Source organism: Electrophorus electricus, chromosome 18, assembly GCF_013358815.1.
Source record: "Electrophorus electricus isolate fEleEle1 chromosome 18, fEleEle1.pri, whole genome shotgun sequence".
Taxonomy (NCBI): domain Eukaryota; kingdom Metazoa; phylum Chordata; class Actinopteri; order Gymnotiformes; family Gymnotidae; genus Electrophorus; species Electrophorus electricus.
The window spans coordinates 1,794,004-1,816,694 of NC_049552.1; the positions used below are offsets into that span (position 1 = coordinate 1,794,004).

General features: G+C 45.9%; 1 protein-coding gene across 1 annotated transcript in view; it reads left to right on the forward strand.

Moving 5' to 3' along the window:
• Positions 1 to 22,657, forward strand: part of LOC113591564 (transmembrane protein 132D) — a 37,336-nt gene extending 14,679 nt beyond the window's left edge. The window contains 12 exon segments of the mRNA XM_035536449.1: positions 5,275 to 5,464; positions 6,750 to 6,833; positions 6,835 to 6,887; positions 15,571 to 15,753; positions 16,275 to 16,283; positions 16,870 to 17,122; positions 20,967 to 21,158; positions 21,428 to 21,546; positions 21,548 to 21,773; positions 21,775 to 22,009; positions 22,012 to 22,093; positions 22,095 to 22,657. Coding sequence (XP_035392342.1) covers positions 5,275 to 5,464; positions 6,750 to 6,833; positions 6,835 to 6,887; positions 15,571 to 15,753; positions 16,275 to 16,283; positions 16,870 to 17,122; positions 20,967 to 21,158; positions 21,428 to 21,546; positions 21,548 to 21,773; positions 21,775 to 22,009; positions 22,012 to 22,093; positions 22,095 to 22,593 — 2,125 coding nt within the window. The 3' untranslated portion in view covers positions 22,594 to 22,657.
• The last annotated feature ends 34 nt before the right edge of the window (positions 22,658 to 22,691 follow it).

The following is a 22,691-nucleotide window of genomic DNA, read 5'->3' on the forward strand; positions in this document are numbered from 1 at the left end:
GCGTGCCTGACAGCGTGTGCCAGCTAATAGGCAGTATTTAGTGTGAGGGCATCTGCAGACTGCTAATGCGCCTTTTGTAGTAGCAGTCCCAGCGCGTCTGTCAGCTCTGCCACTCTAATCAGCAGCTGAAGAGACAGGAGTCGGTGTCTGTCAGCTCTGCGTAGTGACTGCCAGCCCCGCGCTTGAAGCCGGCAGGACAGGCGCGAGTGTGCTTCCAACTCACGGCGTCCCGCCGCGTGCAGTAGCGACGCTTGTGCGTGCCTGTCAGGCTGTAAGGACCACAGGTCCACGCTGCAAACATGTCCACGATCCTGCTGAGGACGTTAATGGGGACTCGGACAGGGTGACGGGGTCCAGGATGAGGCCTTACACCTCTGTAGTACAGGGCTACACGCTGTTCAGCCTCGGTTCTTACATCTCTGTAGTACAGGGTTACACGCTGTTCAGCCTCGGTTCTTACACCTCTGTAGTACAGGGTTACACGCTGTTCAGCCTCGGTTCTTACACCTCTGTAGTACAGGTTTACACGCTGTTCAGCCTCGGTTCTTACACCTCTGTAGTACAGGGTTTACGCGATGTTCAGCCTCGGTTCTTACATCTCTGTAGTACAGGGTTTACACGCTGTTCAGCCTCGGTTCTTACACCTCTGTAGTACAGGTTTACACGCTGTTCAGCCTCGGTTCTTACACCTCTGTAGTACAGGGTTTACGCGATGTTCAGCCTCGGTTCTTACATCTCTGTAGTACAGGGTTTACACGCTGTTCAGCCTCGGTTCTTACACCTCTGTAGTACAGGTTTACACGCTGTTCAGCCTCGGTTCTTACACCTCTGTAGTACAGGGTTACACGCTGTTCAGCCTCGGTTCTTACACCTCTGTAGTACAGGGTTACACGCTGTTCAGCCTCGGTTCTTACACCTCTGTAGTACAGGGTTACACGCTGTTCAGCCTCGGTTCTTACACCTCTGTAGTACAGGGTTACACGCTGTTCAGCCTCGGTTCTTACATCTCTAGTACAGGGTTACACGCTGTTCAGCCTCGGGTCTTACATCTCTGTAGTACAGGTTTACACGCTGTTCAGCCTCGGTTCTTACACCTCTGTAGTACAGGGTTACACGCTGTTCAGCCTCGGTTCTTACATCTCTAGTACAGGGTTACACGCTGTTCAGCCTCGGTTCTTACACCTCTGTAGTACAGGGTTACATGCTTTTCAGCCTCGGTTCTTACACCTCTGTAGTACAGGTTTACACGCTGTTCAGCCTCGGTTCTTACACCTCTGTAGTACAGGGTTTACGCGATGTTCAGCCTCGGTTCTTACATCTCTCTAGTACAGGGTTTACACGCTGTTCAGCCTCGGTTCTTACACCTCTGTAGTACAGGTTTACACGCTGTTCAGCCTCGGTTCTTACACCTCTGTAGTACAGGTTTACATGCTGTTCAGCCTCGGTTCTTACACCTCTGTAGTACAGGTTTACACGCTGTTCAGCCTCGGTTCTTACACCTCTGTAGTACAGGGTTTACACGCTGTTCAGCCTCGGTTCTTACATCTCTGTAGTACAGGGTTACACGCTGTTCAGCCTCGGTTCTTACATCTCTGTAGTACAGGGTTACACGCTGTTCAGCCTCGGTTCTTACACCTCTGTAGTACAGGTTTACACGCTGTTCAGCCTCGGTTCTTACATCTCTGTAGTACAGGGTTACACGCTGTTCAGCCTCGGTTCTTACATCTCTAGTACAGGGTTACACGCTGTTCAGCCTCGGGTCTTACATCTCTGTAGTACAGGGTTACACGCTGTTTAGCCTCGGTTCTTACATCTCTGTAGTACAGGGTTACACGCTGTTCAGCCTCGGTTCTTACATCTCTGTAGTACAGGGTTACACGCTGTTCAGCCTCGGTTCTTACATCTCTGTAGTACAGGGTTACACGCTGTTCAGCCTCGGTTCTTACACCTCTGTAGTACAGGGCTACACGCTGTTCAGCCTCGGTTCTTACATCTCTGTAGTACAGGGGTTACACGCTGTTCAGCCTCGGTTCTGACACTCGTTTTTTTCTCCAAACCAAAGCTTTACACAGATGTTCGAAAATGAATCAACACAGAACAGGTCTTCCTAACAGCTACACACATGTGAAGAGCAGAGAACAACAGCGATCCTGGTAAAGTCCAGTCAGAGACATGGGGGAAGAGGAAGTGACATCATTTCCTGTAGCGTTTCCACAGGCCTTTTTAAGTGATAAAGGCTTTTCCTGAGAGCTCTTTCGGCTGCAGTGAGGAACTCAGTGCTTCACAGTTGGTCCACATTAAATGCCTTTGTTAGCAGCTGTAGGGTCAGTCTGATCAACCCAGTACTCAGTCTGATCAACCTAGTACTGTCCGATCAACCCAGTACTCAGTCTGATCAACCCAGTACTCAGTCTGATCAACCTAGTACTGTCCGATCAACCCAGTACTCAGTCTGATCAACCCAGTACTCAGTCTGATCAACCTAGTACTCAGTCTGATCAACCCAGTACTCAGTCTGATCAACCTAGTACTCAGTCTGATATGCCTAGTATTAACTTATATATAACTTATTAGTCTTCTGTGTGATTTGTGTTGGAAAATATGAATGTGGGTATGGATGACTGCAAGCATCTGTGTGAATCTCTTTGTGTGTGTTTGTATGCGGTTGCATGCATGTATGTGTGTGTGTGTGCGTGTGTGTTCATGTGCATGTATGTGTGTCTGCATGCATGTGTGTCTGTGCGTGTTTTTGCGTGTGTGTGTGTGTGTGTGTGTGTGTGTGTGTGTGTGTGTGTGATACTCCTGCTATAACTGCAGTATTCTGCTCATTTCCTGCTATCAGAGCTCCCACTCATCAGTGTAATTCATCAGCCAATCATAGTCCTTTCCTACGGATGTGAAGATGGCTTCAATAGCCCACTTATCTTCCCTCAGGAGGGCTTTTATCTACGTGTGTGCGGTTCGAGTGGCGCCACACTGCACATCAACAGAAAAGGCTTCATATTACAGCTAAAGATCACAGCCGATCAGTTGGAGACGTGATAGCAGTGATAACAGTGATAATACTGATAACACTGATAACACTGATAACAGTAATAACACTGAAAACAATGATAACACTGATAACACTGATAACAGTAATAACACATAACACTGATAACAGTGATAACAGTAATAACACTGATAACAGTGATAACACTGAAAACAATGATAACACTGATAACACTGATAACAGTAATAACACATAACACTGATAACAGTGATAACAGTAATAACACTGAAAACAATGATAACACTGATAACACTGATAACAGTAATAACACATAACACTGATAACAGTGATAACAGTAATAACACTGATAACAGTGATAACACTGAAAACAATGATAACACTGATAACAGTAATAACACAACACTGATAACAGTGATAACAGTAATAACACTGATAACAGTGATAACACTGAAAACAATGATAACACTGATAACAGTAATAACACAACACTGATAACAGTGATAACAGTAATAACACTGATAACAGTGATAACACTGAAAACAATGATAACACTGATAACAGTAATAACACAACACTGATAACAGTGATAACAGTAACAACACTGATAACACTGAAAACAGTGCTAGCAATGATAATTCTGATAACAGTAATAACACTGATGGCAGTGATAATACTGATAACAGTAATAACACATAACACTGATAACAGTGCTAGCAATGATAATTCTGATAACAGTAATAACACTGATAATACTGATAACAGTGCTAGAAGTGATAACCATGACACTGATAGCAGTAATGAGCTGATTTAGGTCAGCATTGGATTAGTTTTGTCTTAACCTCATTTGACTTTGTCCTTCCCCTGAGAACTGGTTTTGAGACATTTGTTTGACTAGATGCTTAATATGAATTCCTCAATAATGCATCTGTAAAGCAACCTGAGACTCCCCCTAGGTCACATTAAGATTTTGTCTTAAGTGCATTTTTAAAGGAGCCTGTTTAGGCTACAGTCATTGGCCCTATGATAGGGCCTCCATGTGATACAGTGGGCTGCTATCATTGGCTGTCTATCATTTACATTTGCAGCATTTAGCTGATGCTTTTATCCAAAGTGACTTACAATTATGAGTGAGTACAAGTTGAGCAAATGAGGGTTAAGGGTCTAGCTCAGGGGCCCAACAGTGGCAACTTGTGGAGGGGACTGAACCAGCAACCTTCCAATTATAAGTCACATACCTTAACCACTGAGCTACCACTTGCCCACAGTACTCAGTAAACATGCAGCTTTCAGAAAAGTCAGTATTGATTAGCTGAGTTAAGAACGTATTCAAACTTTCAGTAGCTTTTCATGCTTGTTTACCTGTGGTGGCTGATATAGATCACTGATGCATTTGAAACTGGTGATGTAAATCCATCCATGATATCTGGGATCCGGACCGTTAAAAGGCCATCTGCTGGTGTTCAGAATGTGGCGAAAATATATTGGAAGAATTTAATAAACTCAAACAAGCAGACTGCCTGAGGTCATTAAATGATGCCAACACCAGCTTGATAAAATGTGCGTCTACAGTTCCATCCTGCAATATGTGCATGCCCGCGCACACACACACCAAGTTTGGCTTTGTGAGGGGAGGAATGCGCACATTTTTCACACATTCTCATAAACACATACTCTCATACACACACAAACATACACACACACACACACACTCAGACATGCGCGCACACATCCACATATACATATACATGCACACACACATGCACACACAGCCTACACAAAAGAGGCCTTTGGACTTTGTAGCAGAATCCCAGATCTTAAAGGCTACGTTTCACAGCTAACACTAACAGATGTGAGACAGACGCATGACATTCGAAAGGAAATGGTATGAAAGTGTTGCTTCACTGTGTGCAAAGGGGAATGGTGAGTGTGCGCAGTGTGTGTGTGTGTGTATGATGAGTGTACTGGACCAATTCAATCTACATTTTTAAATGAGTTCTTAGAACCTGAACGTGTGGACTAATCAAAAATGCCAGTGTGGTTTTAACCTGCTACTGGAAGCTGAAGGAGAGTAATAGGTCCTGAAGGTCCTGAAGCCCTCAGCAGCTGTGTGAGCCCACAGGAAGTTCTCAGGAAAAAGATCTGTTGTCCTCAATGATCTGCTGTTATCTGCACTCTCACTGCAGTGTAATATCTGAGGACCTTTGGGTTGTCCGAGTACCAACAGAGCAGACGTTTTTTCTGCTGGATCTTCTCTCCTGCAGGCTAGGGACACTTCAGGCGCTAATGCAGATGGATTTTGAGATGGAGGATGTCAGCAGCCAATCAGAGGTCCAGGTGGTCAGGTGGCAGCTGGCCCTTCCTAGTGATGTCCCAATGCAATAGTCTTCCGAGGGCGTCATGACGATTTACACCTCCCGGAGGACCTTCATCGGTCTGGCTCCACTGGTCATGGTGGGTGCCTTTTGGCTGAGACTCTTAAACAGCAGGTAAAAGTGGCCCAGGTCTGATTTTTGGAGTCCTTTGGTTAGGCTGTTCACAGTATCGTTTTAATGTGACCTATAAGAGATTAAAAAGTCTCCTGCTCTCTCTCACCTGCCTTTCACACTCACATGCTTCTAGCATCTGACACCATGTGGCTCACTAAATATGTGTATGTAAACAATAACATCATTTACTAATAATCTGATCATAACGGAGCTCCAGCACATTAGCTGTCAAGATCTTGGCTCTTTCACAAATACTTAATCCCTGAAATAATCTGGTTTAGGCCTTTGATTGCTTTGTGAAGTAATAATCTTCTCTGGGTGACAGCATACCATCCCTATTCAGTATTCAGGACTGTCTCTATTATTGTTTGCAGTCAGGAGAGATTTACCTAGGAGACTGTGGACATGATCATTATTGCTGTCTCTATTCAGTATTTGGTACTGTCTCTATTCAGTATTCGGTACTGTCTCTATTCAGTGTTCAGTACCATCCATATTCAGTATTCAGTACTGTCTCTATTCAGTATTCATTATTATGTTCAGAGGAATGGAGTATTGAGGTCTGTGAGCCCTCGTGCTGCACTTCACTTCTGTGCTGCGAGGGTGTTCGTGTTTTACACATCTTTTCCCCTCTCAAATCTGACTCTCTCTCCCAAGGCTCCCATTAGCCATTACAGTTCCTCCCTGTTTTCTGGTTTTGTTTGGGAAGTTTTAGTTTGGTTTTCCCAGGGCATCAGGGCTGCTGTGCTTCCCAGGGCGTCCTTGGTTTTCCCTTTTCCCACGCTCGGCGTGGTGTCTAGCGGGTATTTGTTCAGCTTGCAACAAAGTGGCTACGGTTCACTCCCCACCTTTGGTTACTTACTTTTCTTGTTTCACACACGGGCCCACCACCACTAGAGTCTGTTGGTGTCATCACCTATCTGACCTGAGTTTGAGCCCACGTCACATGAACCCAGACCTTGAAAAATGAAAGCTGTGTTCAACAAACACAGCAGTGTGTAATATCCACATTCCTGTTTTTTCATACCACGAGTGTATTCTGAACACAGATGTAAGAAGTCCATGTTGACCTTGAGACTGTCAGGGACAGAGATGAAGATGAAGATGAGATCATGTGATCAATAAAAAGTATAGACGCATTTACTGGGATTTTGACAAGACACCACAGATCAAGTGCTCAACACACACTGAAATATGATATGCAGCTGTGGTCTCTAGCCTTTGACCTTTGACCTCTGCTCATGGTGCAGGACACGGAGCAGGTGAACACGGCGGTGTTAATGCCAGTCAGAACTGTCGCCATGGAGACGGATGGTTCCGTTAAGGATGTGTCGGGAGTTCACCAACTGCAGCTCCACAGACGAGGAAGTCCTTAAGGTTGGGCGTGTGTGTGTGTGGTGCTATACTTACATTCTGTAAGATTTTACTTTTTCTTCATTCTTGTTGTCACTTGGCAACTACATTTACATTTAAGGCATTTAGCAGACACTCTTATCCAGAGTGACTTACAAAAGTGCTTTGTCATTTACTCATAGAATATATCCAAGTACAGTACAGTAGGTTAGAATTAAACATACCAATGAACTAGAATACTGTAGAATACAGGGATGAATGCTGATACCTAGAAGAGCACAATACATGAGGTCTATCTTAAACAATGATAAGTGCTATAAACAATAAGTGCTAGAGTTTGTTAAACAACATAAACAGTGCCCTACAATAAGTACTAAATTAGTCAGTCAATAAGTGAGCAGTGTCAGGTGTCCTTTAAATATTCTGCAAATAGACGGTCTTCAGTCTGCATTTGAAGACTGCAAGGAATTCATTCCACCATCTTGGAGCCAGGACAGAAAATAGTCCTGATGCTTATCGTCCATGAGACCTGAAGCAAGGTATTTCAAGCCGAGCCATAGTTGAGGTTCGAAGTACTCGAGGTACGGATCGGGCTTTGACCACTGACCTCATGTATGAAGGGGATGGTCCATTTTTAGCTTTGTAGGCAAGCATCAAGGTTTTAAATCTGATGCGTGCAGCTACAGGGAGCCAATGAAGGGAGCGCAGCAGCGGAGTAACGTGTGAACTTCAGAAGATTGAAGACCAGTCGTGCTGCTGCATTCTGAACAAGTTGTAGAGGTTTGATGGCTCTTAGCGGAAGACCAGCAAGCAGCGAGTTGCAGCAGTCTAGTTTTGAGATCACAAGAGACCGCACAAGCACCTGGGCAGCTTCCTGCAAAAGAAAGGGTCGAATCCTTCGTATGTTACAAAGGAGGAATCTGCAAGACCAGGTTAGATTAGAAACATGAGTTGAGAATGACAACTGGTTGTCCAAATTTACGCCCAGGCTACAGGCAGCTTCGGATGGTGATACCAGGGAGGGTTGGGTAAGGGTTGGGAGTACCTGGGATGAACAGAAGCTCAGTTTTACTGGGGTTGAGCTTCAAGTGGTGGGCTGTCATCCATGACAAGATGTCAGTCAAGCATGCTGAGATACGTCTGGAGACATGCATGTCAGAGGGTGGAAAAGAAAGAAATGATTGAGTGTCATCAGCATAGGAGTGGTAGGAGAAACCATGAGAAGATATTACATCACCAAGAGAATACAAAGAGAAGAGAAGGGGGCCCAATACTGAGCCTTGTGGAACACCAGTGGAGAGTCTACACGGTTTGTATGTGGATCCTCTCCATGTCACCTGATAGGACCGTCCATCCAGATAGGACTTAAACCATCTCCAAGCAGATCCAGTCACACCAAGCCTGGAGAGAACAGAGGGAAGAATGTTGTGGTTCACTGTGTCAAAGGCTGCTGAAAGGTCTAGAAGAATCAAAACAGATGACTGTTTGGCAGCTTTAGCAGCATGAAGTTTCTCAGTCACTGCTATGAGGGCTGTTTCTGTAGAATGTGCCGGTCTGTAGCCAGACTGATTGGGATCATGCAGCTGGTTCTGGGTGAGAAAAAGAGACAATTGATTATAAACTGCTTGTTTGAGTGCTGCTGAGAGGAAAGAGAGAAGTGATACCAGTCTGTAGTTGGTAACGCTGGAGCTGTCGAGTGTGGCCTTCTTGAGGATTGGTACCACCCTGGCGGTTCTAAATGCAGTAGGCACGTATCCAGAAGATAAGGAGTTGCTGATGATGACAGAGATGAAAGGAAGCAGATCTCTTGCGATTGTCTGGAACAGAGCAGAAGGAATCGGATCCAGCGGACATGTAGTCGGATTGCTGGAAGTCAGGAGTTGAAGAATTTCATCTGAGGAGAAAGAAGAAGTCAGAGAGTTGGATGTTGGGGAATGCACGTTAGTTGGAGGAGTGGCAACAGAGGAAAAGGACTGGTGGATTGCTGCAACCTTCTCCTCAAAGAAGGTGATGAAATCATCTGGAGTAAGAGATGAGGAAGGAGGGGGAGGGGAGGATTAAGGAGAGAAGAAAAAATAGTGAAGAGCTTGCGTGGATCAGATGATGATGATTCAAACTTCTCTCTGTAGTAGGATGACTTTGCAGATGTTACTTCCAGTGAGAACTTAGAAAGGAGAGCCTTGTATGAGCTGAGGTCTGAGTCTACATGAGATTTCCTCCACCGCCTCTCTGCAGTCCTTAGTTCTCTCCTGTGGCAGCGAAGTGTTTCTGTTAGCCAGGGGGCAGGTGGGGAGGACTTAGCGGTTCTAGAGGAGAGAGGGTACACTAGATTCAACTACTTGTAAATCATGACATTCACATAGTCGGGACAGTTGTGAGTCAGCTGAGTGTGTGTGTGTGTGTGTACTCATGCATGTGTATAGCCGGGACTGGGAATGAACCTGAGCATTGCTTGATCTGAGGCAAAGAGGCAGAATGGTGTGTGTGTGTACTCATGCATGCCTGCTTGCATCTGAGTGAATGTTTGTGTTTGATGGGAGCACTTTAAGTTCTTCTAAAAGTCGTCTTAGGAGCTGCCAGGGTCAACTCACTGTTATTGTGTGTGTGCGTAGTCCTCTGGCGAGTGTTCTTGTTCCGGGGACAGAGAGGTTCTTTCATAGTCACCGTGGAGTTGTCACACACACTCTGCGCGAGGTCTGCCAGGCAGGTGAATGGTAGGAGGATGACAGTTCGGCGCGGTCATGTGACAGCTCCATATCCGGGGGAGACCGAAGCACTTCTCATCTCTCCCATCAGCTTCCGATTTGCTGTCAGTCACCTGACAGACAGTGACAGCTGTTATCTCGCTTCAAAAATAAGATGGTATCCATGGCGCCGCAGTGCCACGGGAGGTGGAGGCACTCTCCACAGATCAGCTCGAATCCACACTTACAGTGTTGGAGAGACTCTTGAGGGTCCAGCCCAATGGAAATAAACTAGATATCACAGAGCTTCAGCAATGGGGTCCTTACTGGTAAACATTCAGTACCGGACGATTCCAAAAGGCATGGCAGTTACCTAACTGTGTGTCTGAGGTGTCTGCACGTGGATCCATCCACTCCTTTAATTCTTGCCTTGAAGTTGGTCAGGTGTAGTGCAGTGCTGTCACTGGTCTTCTGCTCTTTGCCAGAGAAAGATTACATCATATTTTTATCCTTTATAAGTCCTTTTTTGTGGGCTTGAGCTCAACCCAGAGTTGTGATGGTTATCGATATTTCATCTTTCATCCCCTCTGGGGTTGTGCTGTGTTAAGTTCTCTAAAACCCTCATTAGATTTTTGTGTGTTTCCTGATCAGATATCTAGAAGGTTGAGTCTCCAAAACCTTCACTGACGTCACCCGAGACATTTGTCTGCTTTGCTCCTTCACTCGAGGCGCAAGGGTTCTTCTCTTTTAGGCAGTGTTATTGAGCCCTGCTTGTGGAAGCCCAACCTGATGTCTGCTTTCACAAAAGCAGAGAATCCTTGGCTTAGGAAGATGGAAAATCCACTGGGAAACACTCTGAAAACACGCTGGAAAGGCTTATATCTAATAGAAATGATGTCAGTGCATTTCATTCTTTACCTGCTCACTTTAGAATGATGCACAAGCAAATGCAAACGTGAACTGAAGTGAACTTTGATTATTGTAGTAGTACAATAATACACTTGTAGTAGTAGAATTTGTTTATTAGGTGCATGTTTGTGACACGTTTGTGTGCTCACACTCTGATTGTGACACGTTTGTGTACTCACGCTGATTCTTACACGTTTGTGTGCTCACACTGATTGTGACACGTTTGTGTACGCACGCTCTGATTGTGACATGTTTATGTACTCATGATCTGATTGTGATATGTTTGTTTACACGTGCTGTGTGTGTGTGGCATCATTGTGCTCTGGGTGCTGTTCCACAGATCTGAGAACGTATGAGTTGATGTTCAATTTAAACTCAATTTCTCTCGTAATTACAGAACAAGAGCGACAGTAGAGGATGGGCTGAGAATGGGAAGCATCTGTTCGGATGACTGAAATCTACACTCTAACCTGCTAATCCACACTCTAACCTACAGAAATCCACACTCTAACCTACAGAAATCTACACTCTAACCTGCTAATCTACACTCTAACCTACATAAATCCACAATCTAACCTACAGAAATCCACACTCTAACCTGCTAATCTACACTTTTACCTACAGAAATCTACTCTCTAACCTGCTAATCTACACTTTTACCTACAGAAATCTACTCTCTAACCTACAGAAATCTACACTCTAACCTGCTAATCTACACTTTTACCTACAGAAATCTACTCTCTAACCTACAGAAATCTACACTCTAACCTGCTAATCTACTCTAACCTACAGAAATCTACTCTCTAACCTACAGAAATCTACACTCTAACCTACAGAAATCTACTCTAACCTGCTAATCTACACTCTAACCTGCTAATCTACACTTTTACCTACAGAAATCTACTCTCTAACCTACAGAAATCTACACTCTAACCTGCTAATATACACTCTAACCTACAGAAATCTACACTCTAACCTGCTAATCTACACTCTAACCTGCTAATCTACACTCTAACCTACAGAAATCTACTCTCTAACCTACAGAAATCTACACTCTAACCTACAGCAATCTACACTCTAACCTGCTAATCTACACTCCAACCTACTAATCTACACTCTAACCTACAGAAATCTACACTCTAACCTGCTAATCTACACTCTAACCTACAGAAATCTACACTCTAACCTGCTAATCTACACTCTAACCTGCTAATCTACACTCTAACCTACAGAAATCTACTCTCTAACCTACAGAAATCTACACTCTAACCTACAGCAATCTACACTCTAACCTGCTAATCTACACTCCAACCTACTAATCTACACTCTAACCTACAGAAATCTACACTCTAACCTGCTAATCTACACTCTAACCTACAGAAATCTACACTCTAACCTGCTAATCTACACTCTAACCTGCTAATCTACACTCCAACCTGCTAATCTACACTATTACATGCAAATCTACCCTCTGGCCTACAGAAATCTACACTCTAACCTGCTAATCTACACTCTAACCTGCTAATCTACACTCTAACCTACGGGGAATTGCATTTTAATTACACTTGCAGCATTCTGGTTACCATGGAAGCCATAATTACACAGAGGAAGAACCAGAGGAGACTGACAAATACAGCTGGATTCAGGAGGGACTTTGAACAAAGTCCCGCAAAGCGTAGTATGACCCATCAGAAAAGTAAACACAACCCCTTACAAAGCTTAACACAACCTATTACAAAGTGTACACAACTCCACTGGACCAGTTAACACAACCCATCACAAAATGTAACCCCATTACAAAACAGAAGTCCATTACAGAGATTACTGCAACTTCATTATAAAAGTCAAAACAGGTTTCTTTGATTTTTTCCCTTTACTGCACTGTTCCATCTATACAAGAATGCATCTTCTAAAAGATGAGCCCTTAAGTGTAATAGCATGATTATTGGCACGTAGCGGACGATTAGAGTGGAAGGCTAGTCCACCTGGAGCATGCACCGCTTCTGTGTGACATTTTATCAAGTGAACTCCGAGGGATAAATGCTAAGCATTCGTTCACTTTATGCACTCAAAACTATGCAAAGAACAAATATGACTTTTGAAACACTAAGTGGCTATAAGTGGGTGTGGGGGAGAGACGTAGATATGGAGAAGAGCCTTTAAAGAGCACTCCCACACACACACACACACACACACACACACACACACACTCCCACACACACACACACACACACACACACACTCCCACACACACACACACACACACACACACTCCCACACACACACACACTCCCACACACACACACACACTCCCACACACACACACACACACACACACACACACTCCCACACACACTCCCACACACACACACTCCCACACACACACACAGACACACACTCCCACATGGAACTAGAAGCTCTGATACGCATTACATTAACACACACACACAGACACACACTCCCACACACACACACTCCCACACACACACAGACACACACTCCCACATAGAACTAGAAGCTCTGATACGCATTACATTAACACACACACACACACTCCCACACACACACAGACACACACACACACACACACTCCCACATGGAACTAGAAGCTCTGATACGCATTACATTAACACACACACACACACACTCCCACACACACACACACTCCCACACACACACAGACACACACTCCCACATGGAACTAGAAGCTCTGATACGCATTACATTAACACACACACACACACACTCCCACACACACACAGACACACACTCCCACACACACACACTCCCACACACTACCACACACACACACTCCCACATGGAACTAGAAGCTCTGATACGCATTACATTAACACACACACACACACTCCCACACACACACAGACACACACTCCCACACACACACACTCCCACATGGAACTAGAAGCTCTGATACGCATTACATTAACACACACACACACACTCCCACACACACACAGACACACACTCCCACATGGAACTAGAAGCTCTGATACGCATTACATTAACACACACACACACACACACACACACACACACACCCACACACACACAGACACACACTCCCACATAGAACTAGAAGCTCTGATACGCATTACATTAACACACACACACACACACTCCCACACACACACACAGACACACACTCCCACACACACACAGACACACACACACACACACACACTCCCACATGGAACTAGAAGCTCTGATACGCATTACATTAACACACACACACACACACACTCCCACACACACACACTCCCACACACACACAGACACACATTCCCACATGGAACTAGAAGCTCTGATACGCATTACATTAACACACACACACACACTCCCACACACACACAGACACACACTCCCACACACTACCACACACACACACTCCCACATGGAACTAGAAGCTCTGATACGCATTACATTAACACACACACACACACTCCCACACACACACAGACACACACTCCCACACACACACACTCCCACATGGAACTAGAAGCTCTGATACGCATTACATTAACACACACACACACACTCCCACACACACACACTCCCACACACACACAGACACACTCCCACATGGAACTAGAAGCTCTGATACGCATTACATTAACACACACACACACACACACACACACACACACACTCCCACACACACACAGACACACACTCCCACACACACACACACACACTCACTCCCACACACACACAGACACACACTCCCACACACACACAGACACACACTCCCACATGGAACTGGAATCTCTGATACGCATTACATTAACACACACACACACACACTCCCACACACACACAGACACACACTCCCACACACACACACACAGACACACACTCCCACATGGAACTGGAATCTCTGATACGCATTACATTAACACACGCGCGCGCACACACACACACACACACACACACACACACACGGAACTGGGATCTCTGATTCACATTACATTAACACACACACACACGTCACCAAGACCAGCTTCTCTCGCGATCACGCCATAATTTCATTCCTTTGAAAACTGACCAATTGATTTCAAGTGAACAGTTTAAGCCTGGGATTAACTTAATTTGAGATGAACTGGTGAGAGTATTCGAGTGTCCTAGTAATACACAAGCAATATTCCTAAAGATGACAGTTGATGTGAGGAGATCGTGTTTAATTTAACACACAGGGAGAAAGTCGCTGCTCTGGTTGGACATGAAGGTTAACACGGCATTAGCGTAAATTTGTTGTGCTGTGTGATTACACGACTCGCCCGGAGACCAGTGTTTCTGTTCATTAGCCACGCTGTAGTGTCTCAGACGCAGGATTACTGTGTACAATCAGGTCAGCAGCCGGCGGGGGACCAGAGGAACACCTTCCCTTACAACTTATTAGCAACTGTTCCGAGCTGCAGCTCCCAGGAATTCAGCGGCATTGAGTGCTGTGTACTAGCTGTGGTGTGAATTAGGCAGCCTTATGTACAGTGGCAGATCTGTTAAGGGACACACAGTTAGAATGTTTCTATAATTTCACTTTATTAATGCAATATGTCAGGCGGAAAGTCCTTGTTAGGAGTCAATATGTGTACAGCGCGTGGCTGTCATCTAGCTTTTAGAACAGAGCTTTTATTTTTTATGTTTTTTTTTTCTGTAATCATGCACTAATAACCCAGATTCCCTTCCTAGAATTTATTAGCCATTATTTAGCACTCTGGCTTTGTTTCCCAGCCACCAATGGTTCACGTAGCTATGTGGAATCAGAACCAGATTTTGATTGGTTCATATAGCTATGTAGATTTAGAACGAGATTTGATTGGTTCAAATAGCTATGTAGATTTAGAACGAGATTTGATTGGTTCAAATAGCTATGTAGATTTAGAACGAGATTTGATTGGTTCAAATAGCTCTGTAGAATCAGAACCAGATTCTGATTGGTTCACATAGCTCTGTAGCATTCCCTATTGAATACATTACTTGAAGGAACATAGTGAATGAATGACTTTAATAATGAAGCTGTTGTGATGATAATACATTTAACTGGCGTAGCGCCTGTGAACCCCTCTGGGGGAGTGTTGCAAACTAACGCTGCCTTTGTCTTCGACAGGTGCGACTACGTCTATGTCAACGGCATCGAAACAAAGGGTCGCGTGCGCATGCTCGTCAATTTCACCTACAGCAACCTGAGCGCTCAGCTGGAGATGAAGGTCTGGATCCCTCGTCTTCCTCTGGACATCGAGCTGAACCAGATCAGGAACTGGAGGGTCCCGATCACGTCCAACAAGAGGGAGCAACTGCAGGCTAGCTGGGTGGGACTGCCTGTACAAGTTCCCAGAATGCCCCTTGCTTACAACAGGAAGTGAGCAGTGTCTGTAGGCTGAGAGAAAATGTAAGACACACCTGCAGAAACACCTCCACGTTTTCAGCATCCAGGTGTTTGAGGTGTTAATATCAGGTGGTGATATAGCAGATCTAGGTCAGAGTATTCATTAAACTAAGTCCAAACCGAGAATACTTGCTGAACTGGTTCAGGATTCCATGTATTGTAAAACGCAGGAACATGGAATGACATTCTGATTAGTTATTAAGTTATATAGAGTTTTATGTAACTGAAATTCAGGATTCCAGCTCAACAGAACAAGGAATGAATCCCCTCAGTTGGACGTGATTTCATTTAAATGTTCGAAACCTTTTGGCATCCCTGTGCTACAAAACCATACTTTACATTTTCAGCAAAAATTAATTTTTAGTAGACATAATTGGGCTGAAATTTGATCTTAGACTGCAGATTGAATTAGGTATGAAGGACAGGTTAAGATGGTGTAAGCACTGCTAACACTGCACACAGAGTAGCACGAGACCGCAGCTCAGATTTAACACTGCTGCGTAAGGCGCTATGTAGGAACAATCATTCATTCATTTATACACGCCGCAGTCCAATCAAGGGAAACGGTTACTTTGACATTGAATTGATTGTGTGTGTGTGTGTGTGTGTGTGTGTGTGAGAGACAGTAAATGAGTTTAGTTCATTTCTTCGCCAGGGCCAAGAGCCAATGTTTATCTAATGCACACACATTTGTCCATCACAATAAGTGCTGTTCACGTCTATATGGCCTGCGAGCTTTTAGAATGTAATCCATCAGGATCTTAACGTCGTATGCTGCAGTCTGGTGTCCGCAGTAGGAAGAGTTTCCGCCTCTGGGTTTGCTCATTGAGTCCGTGATTAGTGTCCGTGGGCTCCTGATCATTTACGGAGCTTGTTTTCTTTTCCACCGTCACCGTTTGCTTGCTCCTTAAGTGTCTGGGCGAGGATTTCTGTAAAACTGTGTGTGTGTGTGTGTGTGTGTGTGTGTGTGTGTGGACTGAGCCCGGTCTCTGTCTGTCTCTCCAGCAGGACCCCGAGCAGGAGCAGTGCGGAGGGCGTGACCCGCGGCTGCACGCTCAACTTCTGGCTCGCCCTCGTTCGAGTCCTGGCCCACCTTGTGGCTGAGGGGGCGGACCCTCGGGACCCTCAGGCCTATTTCCTGGGCTCTGATTGGCAGGTGGATGTCAGCAGGCTGGTGGGACACTTCCTGAAGGTGGAGGACCCCCAGCATCGCCCGCGTGTGGGGACAGAGCTGATCATAAACTCCACCCACGGTGGTCTCACCTCCATAAAGGTGTGTCAGAGATCATGAGCTCCACCCTCCTGTAAGAGTAAAGAGTACACAGTATGTTACATGCCTCTATATTCAAAGTGTTGACCAAATATATAGCACCTTTCTCATACTCAAGGACACTTTAGATATATGTACACACACACACACACACTATATATATATATATATATATATGGCTTTTTGTTTTTTTACATTTACGGCATTTAGCAGACGCTCTTATCCAGAGCGACTTACAAAAGTGCTTTGTCATTTACTCATAGAATATGTCCAAGTACAGTACAGTAGGTTAGAATTAAACATACCAATGAACTAGAATACTGTAGAATACAGGGATGAATGCTGATACCTAGAAGTACAAAATACATAAGGTCTATCTTAAACAATGATAAGTTCTATAAACAATAAGTGCTAGAGTTTGTTAAAAAACAAACAGTGCCCTACAATAAGTATTAATTTAGTCAGTTAATATGGGAGCAGAGTCAGTTGTCCTTTAAATATTCTGCAAATAGACAGGGCTTCAGTCTGCGTTTGAAGACTCCAAGGGACTCTGCTGTCCAGACAGCAAGTGGGAGTCCATTCCACCATCTTGGAGCCAGGACAGAAAATAGTCTCAATGCTTGTTGTTCATGAGTCCTGAAGCAAAGTATTTCAAGCCGAGCCGTAGTTGAGGTTCGAAGTACTCGAGCTACAGATCGGGCTTTGACCATTGACCTCATGTATGAATGGGCGGGTCCATTTTTGGATTTGTAGGCAAGCATCAAGGTTTTAAATCTGATGCGTGCAGCTACAGGGAGCTGACCATCACTGGACACGGACACACATACACACGTAGCACCAACCATCACCAGACACACACAGCACCAACCATCACCGCACACACATACACGCACAGAGCACCAACCATCACTGGGGAGACACACACACACACACACACACACACACACACACACACACACACACACACACACACACACACACACACACAGAGCACCAACCATCACTGGACACAGACACACAGAGCACCAACCATCACTGGACACACACACACACACGCACAGAGCACCAACCATCACCGGACACACACACACGCACAAAACACTATCACCAGACACAATCACGCACACAGAGCACCAACCATCACAGGACACACACACAGAGCACCAACCATCACTGGACAGACACACACAGAGCACCAACCATCACTGGACACACACACACACACACACAGAGCACCAACCATCACTGGACACACACACACACACACACACACACAGAGCACCAACCATCACTGGACACACACACAGAGAGCAATAACCATCACTGGACACACACACAGAGAGCAATAACCATCACTGGACACACACACACACACACAGAGCACCAACCATCACTGAACACACAAACACACACAGAGCACCAACCATCACTGGACACACAAACACACACAGAGCACCAACCATCACTGGACACACAAACACACACAGAGCACTAACCAACACTGGACACACAAACACACACAGAGCACCAACCAACACTGGACACACAAACACACACAGAGCACCAACCAACATTGGACACACAAACACACACAGAGCACCAACCATCACTGGACACACACATCCACACACATGCACAAAGCACCAACCATCACCGGACACACACACACACACACACACGCACACACACCAACCATCACCAGACACACACACACACACAGAGAGGACCAACCATCACTGGACACGGACACACACATATGTACGCACAGAACACCAACCATCACTGTACACACACACACACACACACACACACACACACAAGAGCACCAACCATCACTGGACACACACACACACACAAGAGCACCAACCATCACTGGACACACACACACACACACACACACACACACAGAGCAATAACCATCACTGGACACACACACAGAGCACCAACCATCACTGTACATATACAAACACACACAGAAGAGCACCAACCATCACTGGATACACACACAAGAGCACCAACCATCACTGGATACACACACACACAGAGCAATAACCATCACTGTACATATACACACACACAGAGCAACAACCGTCACTGGACACACACACACACACACACACACACACACAAGAGCACCAACCATCACTGGACACACACACACACACACACACACACACAAGAGCACCAACCATCACTGGACACACACACACACACACACAGAGCAATAACCATCACTGGACACACACACACAGAGCACCAACCATCACTGGACACACACACACACAGAGCAATAACCATCACTGGACACACACACACAGAGCTCCAACCGTCACTGGACACACACACACACACACACACACACACACACACACACACACACACACACAGAGCAATAACCATCACTGGACACACACACACAGAGCACCAACCATCACTGTACATATACAAACACACACAAGAGCACCAACCATCACTGGATACACACACAAGAGCACCAACCATCACTGGATACACACACAAGAGCACCAACCATCACTGGATACACACACACACACACACACACACACACACACACAGAGAGCAATAACCATCACTGGACACACACACACAGAGCACCAACCATCACTGTACATATACACACACACAGAGCAACAACCGTCACTGGACACACACACACACACAGAGCACCAACCGTCACTGGACACACACACACACAAGAGCACCAACCATCACTGGACACACACACACACACACACACACAAGAGCACCAACCATCAGTGGACACACACACACACACACACACACAAGAGCACCAACCATCACTGGACACACACACACACACACACAGAGCAATAACCATCACTGGACACACACACACAGAGCACCAACCGTCACTGGACACACACACACCCACCCACACAGAGCAGCAACCATCACTGGACACACCCACCCACACAGAGCACCAACCATCACTGGACACACACACACACACACACACACACACACACACACACACACACACAGAGCACCAACCATCACTGGACACACACACACAGAGCACCAACCATCACTGGACACACACACACAGCACCAACCATTACTGTACATATACACACACACACACACACAGAGACACAGAGCACCAACCATCACTGGACACACACATACACAGAGCACCAACCAACCCTTGGCCCTACACACATGCGCACACACAGCACCAACCATCACTGGACACACACACAGAGCACCAACCATCACTCGATGATGTTATCAGGACTGTGTACATCAGCACACAGAAACTTCTGGAATGAGCATGGTAAAAGCAACCTTTTAAAATTCATTCATGAGTTCTAGTCATGTTTCAGTGTCCACTGTAACAGTGCATGATTCAGGTGAATATCACGAGATGGTGATTGTTAAAGGTTCTTTTCTTCTAAACAATGCCAATGAGCCTCCGCTGTAGAAATAGTTTGGACCAGCTGTTTGCTAGTAGGGCCAGACTAAACCCACGGAGGAACATTTATTTAATCGGTGCAAGATTCCAGATTAATTTTTTTGTTTAATCATAATGTGTTGGAGACCTGCAAATTTGACAGGATCACTAATAGTTTTGAGTTTTAAAGATCCGTCCATTAAACGACAGGTAACTTGCTAGTCTGGCCTGTCTGAGCTGAGCCAAGTCCTGCTGTCTGTCTGTAGATGTGTGTATGTTTGTTTCTACATGTGTGTGCATGCATGAGGCTTTCTGTATGCGTGTGTATGCGTCTGAGTGTTCATTTCCACACGTGTGTGTGCGCGTGTGTAAGCAGACGTGTTTATTTATAGCTCCATCATCGCGCGTCTCCAGGTCCTGTCTCCTCTGTCGGACTCCATCCTGGCGGAGAAGTCTGTGCGGGTGCTGGAGGAGCGTGTGAGCGTCACAGAGCTCGGCCTCCAGCTGGTCAGCGGACTCACACTCACCCTGCAGCTCAGCACAGGCAGCAACCGAGCTGTCAGCGCCACGGCAACCACACAGGAAGTGCTCGACACCCCCAGACAGGTCTGCTGCCACCATACATATATAACGACACACTCCCCCAGATATCAGAATCATTTGTGTAAGAATATAACAGTATGTGAATATACACACACACACATCAGGGATTGTTATGGTTAGCAGAAGCAAATCCATTGTCCACTGTTAATATTACATATAAACAAACATATAATACATATAATGTCCAATAATTACATATAAGTAAACACATATTATACATATAAAGTCAAATAAACATATGAGCATAGCAACACAAACTGTTCTCTCATTAGGAGGCACTGTTGAGCTCATGGCTCCAGTTCTGACCATAACGTCTGACCATAACGTCATTGGACGAGGCCGCGATTTCCGTGCGGGATTGGCCTGCGGCTGTAGTGGCGGTGGGTGAGGGCGGAAATGACGATCCGCGGAGCGTGTCGGAAAACGAGGCGTAAGGGCACTCTGGCCGTGGGGAGCGTCAGCCTGACCGTGAAGTTGTACGCAGGCGGCGATTATGGTAACGACAGCGAGGACACAGACCGCGTCGGAATTCAGCAGGAGAAGCTGCTGATTATACGCTCAGAAGGAGAGGACGCCGCCTGGAGGGAGATTAGCACCTCCACCCAGGTCAGCAGTGCGAGACTCCTCTCCGGGAAGCGTCACAAACCACCGCAGGGGATGGGAACGAGCAAATAAGTGCTTGGCAGGGGTCAGTAAGCCCGGGAACATTCCGGATAATGGGAACTTTCTCGGTCCCTCTAGAAACGGCGGAGACCACAGCACAGGGAATCTCAGCAGCAGTAATGAGGTTACAGAAGGCACAGGAAGCCTAGAGAATTACAACTACTACCCTGCACAAGTGGGCGTAGCCAATCAGGCGATGATGACAGTAACTATAGCGATGATGGGACAGTCCCGGACCAGCTGCTCACTGACCTTGAGATTGGGGTGTGTGTGGTCCTGTGTCTTTTACTTGGCTTTACTGCTGGTTTACTGCTTCTCATATTCGGTTAAGCTCAGTCGGAACCAGGCAGCCTCCCGCTTCCAGGGGCAAACCCGACGCCAGCATGACCGGGTTCGGTTAGGTGCCGACGCGGGGCGGATCAAGGAAATGCCAGCCGTCCTGCTGCAAGAGGTCACCGTGGGACCCAGCAGTGAGCCCTGTGGCACTCCGAGCCCAAGGAGCAGCTGCCATGTGGGCTTGGTAACCAGCGAACCCAGCACCGGGTCCCTCGGGGCTGTATTTGCCTACCAGCAGGCGGAGGAGGGTCCACTTCAGCACTTTCTCCTTGCTGGATCGACGGAATTCACCTGGAATGCTCCCCGGGGAGGGCAGAGCTGGCACAGTAGTAATAATAATAATAACAATAATAATAACAATAACAACAATAATCATAGTGTTGCCTGCATTACATGGTATATGAGGCAGGGAGTCTTTGTTTCCTGCTTTGGCGGATGATTGGATGTCGTATTTTCTCTCATGGTTCGTTTATAATCCAGTGGGAGGCACTGATAGGTTCTCTGGGGAGATCACAATCACCAACTGGCCAGTGACCA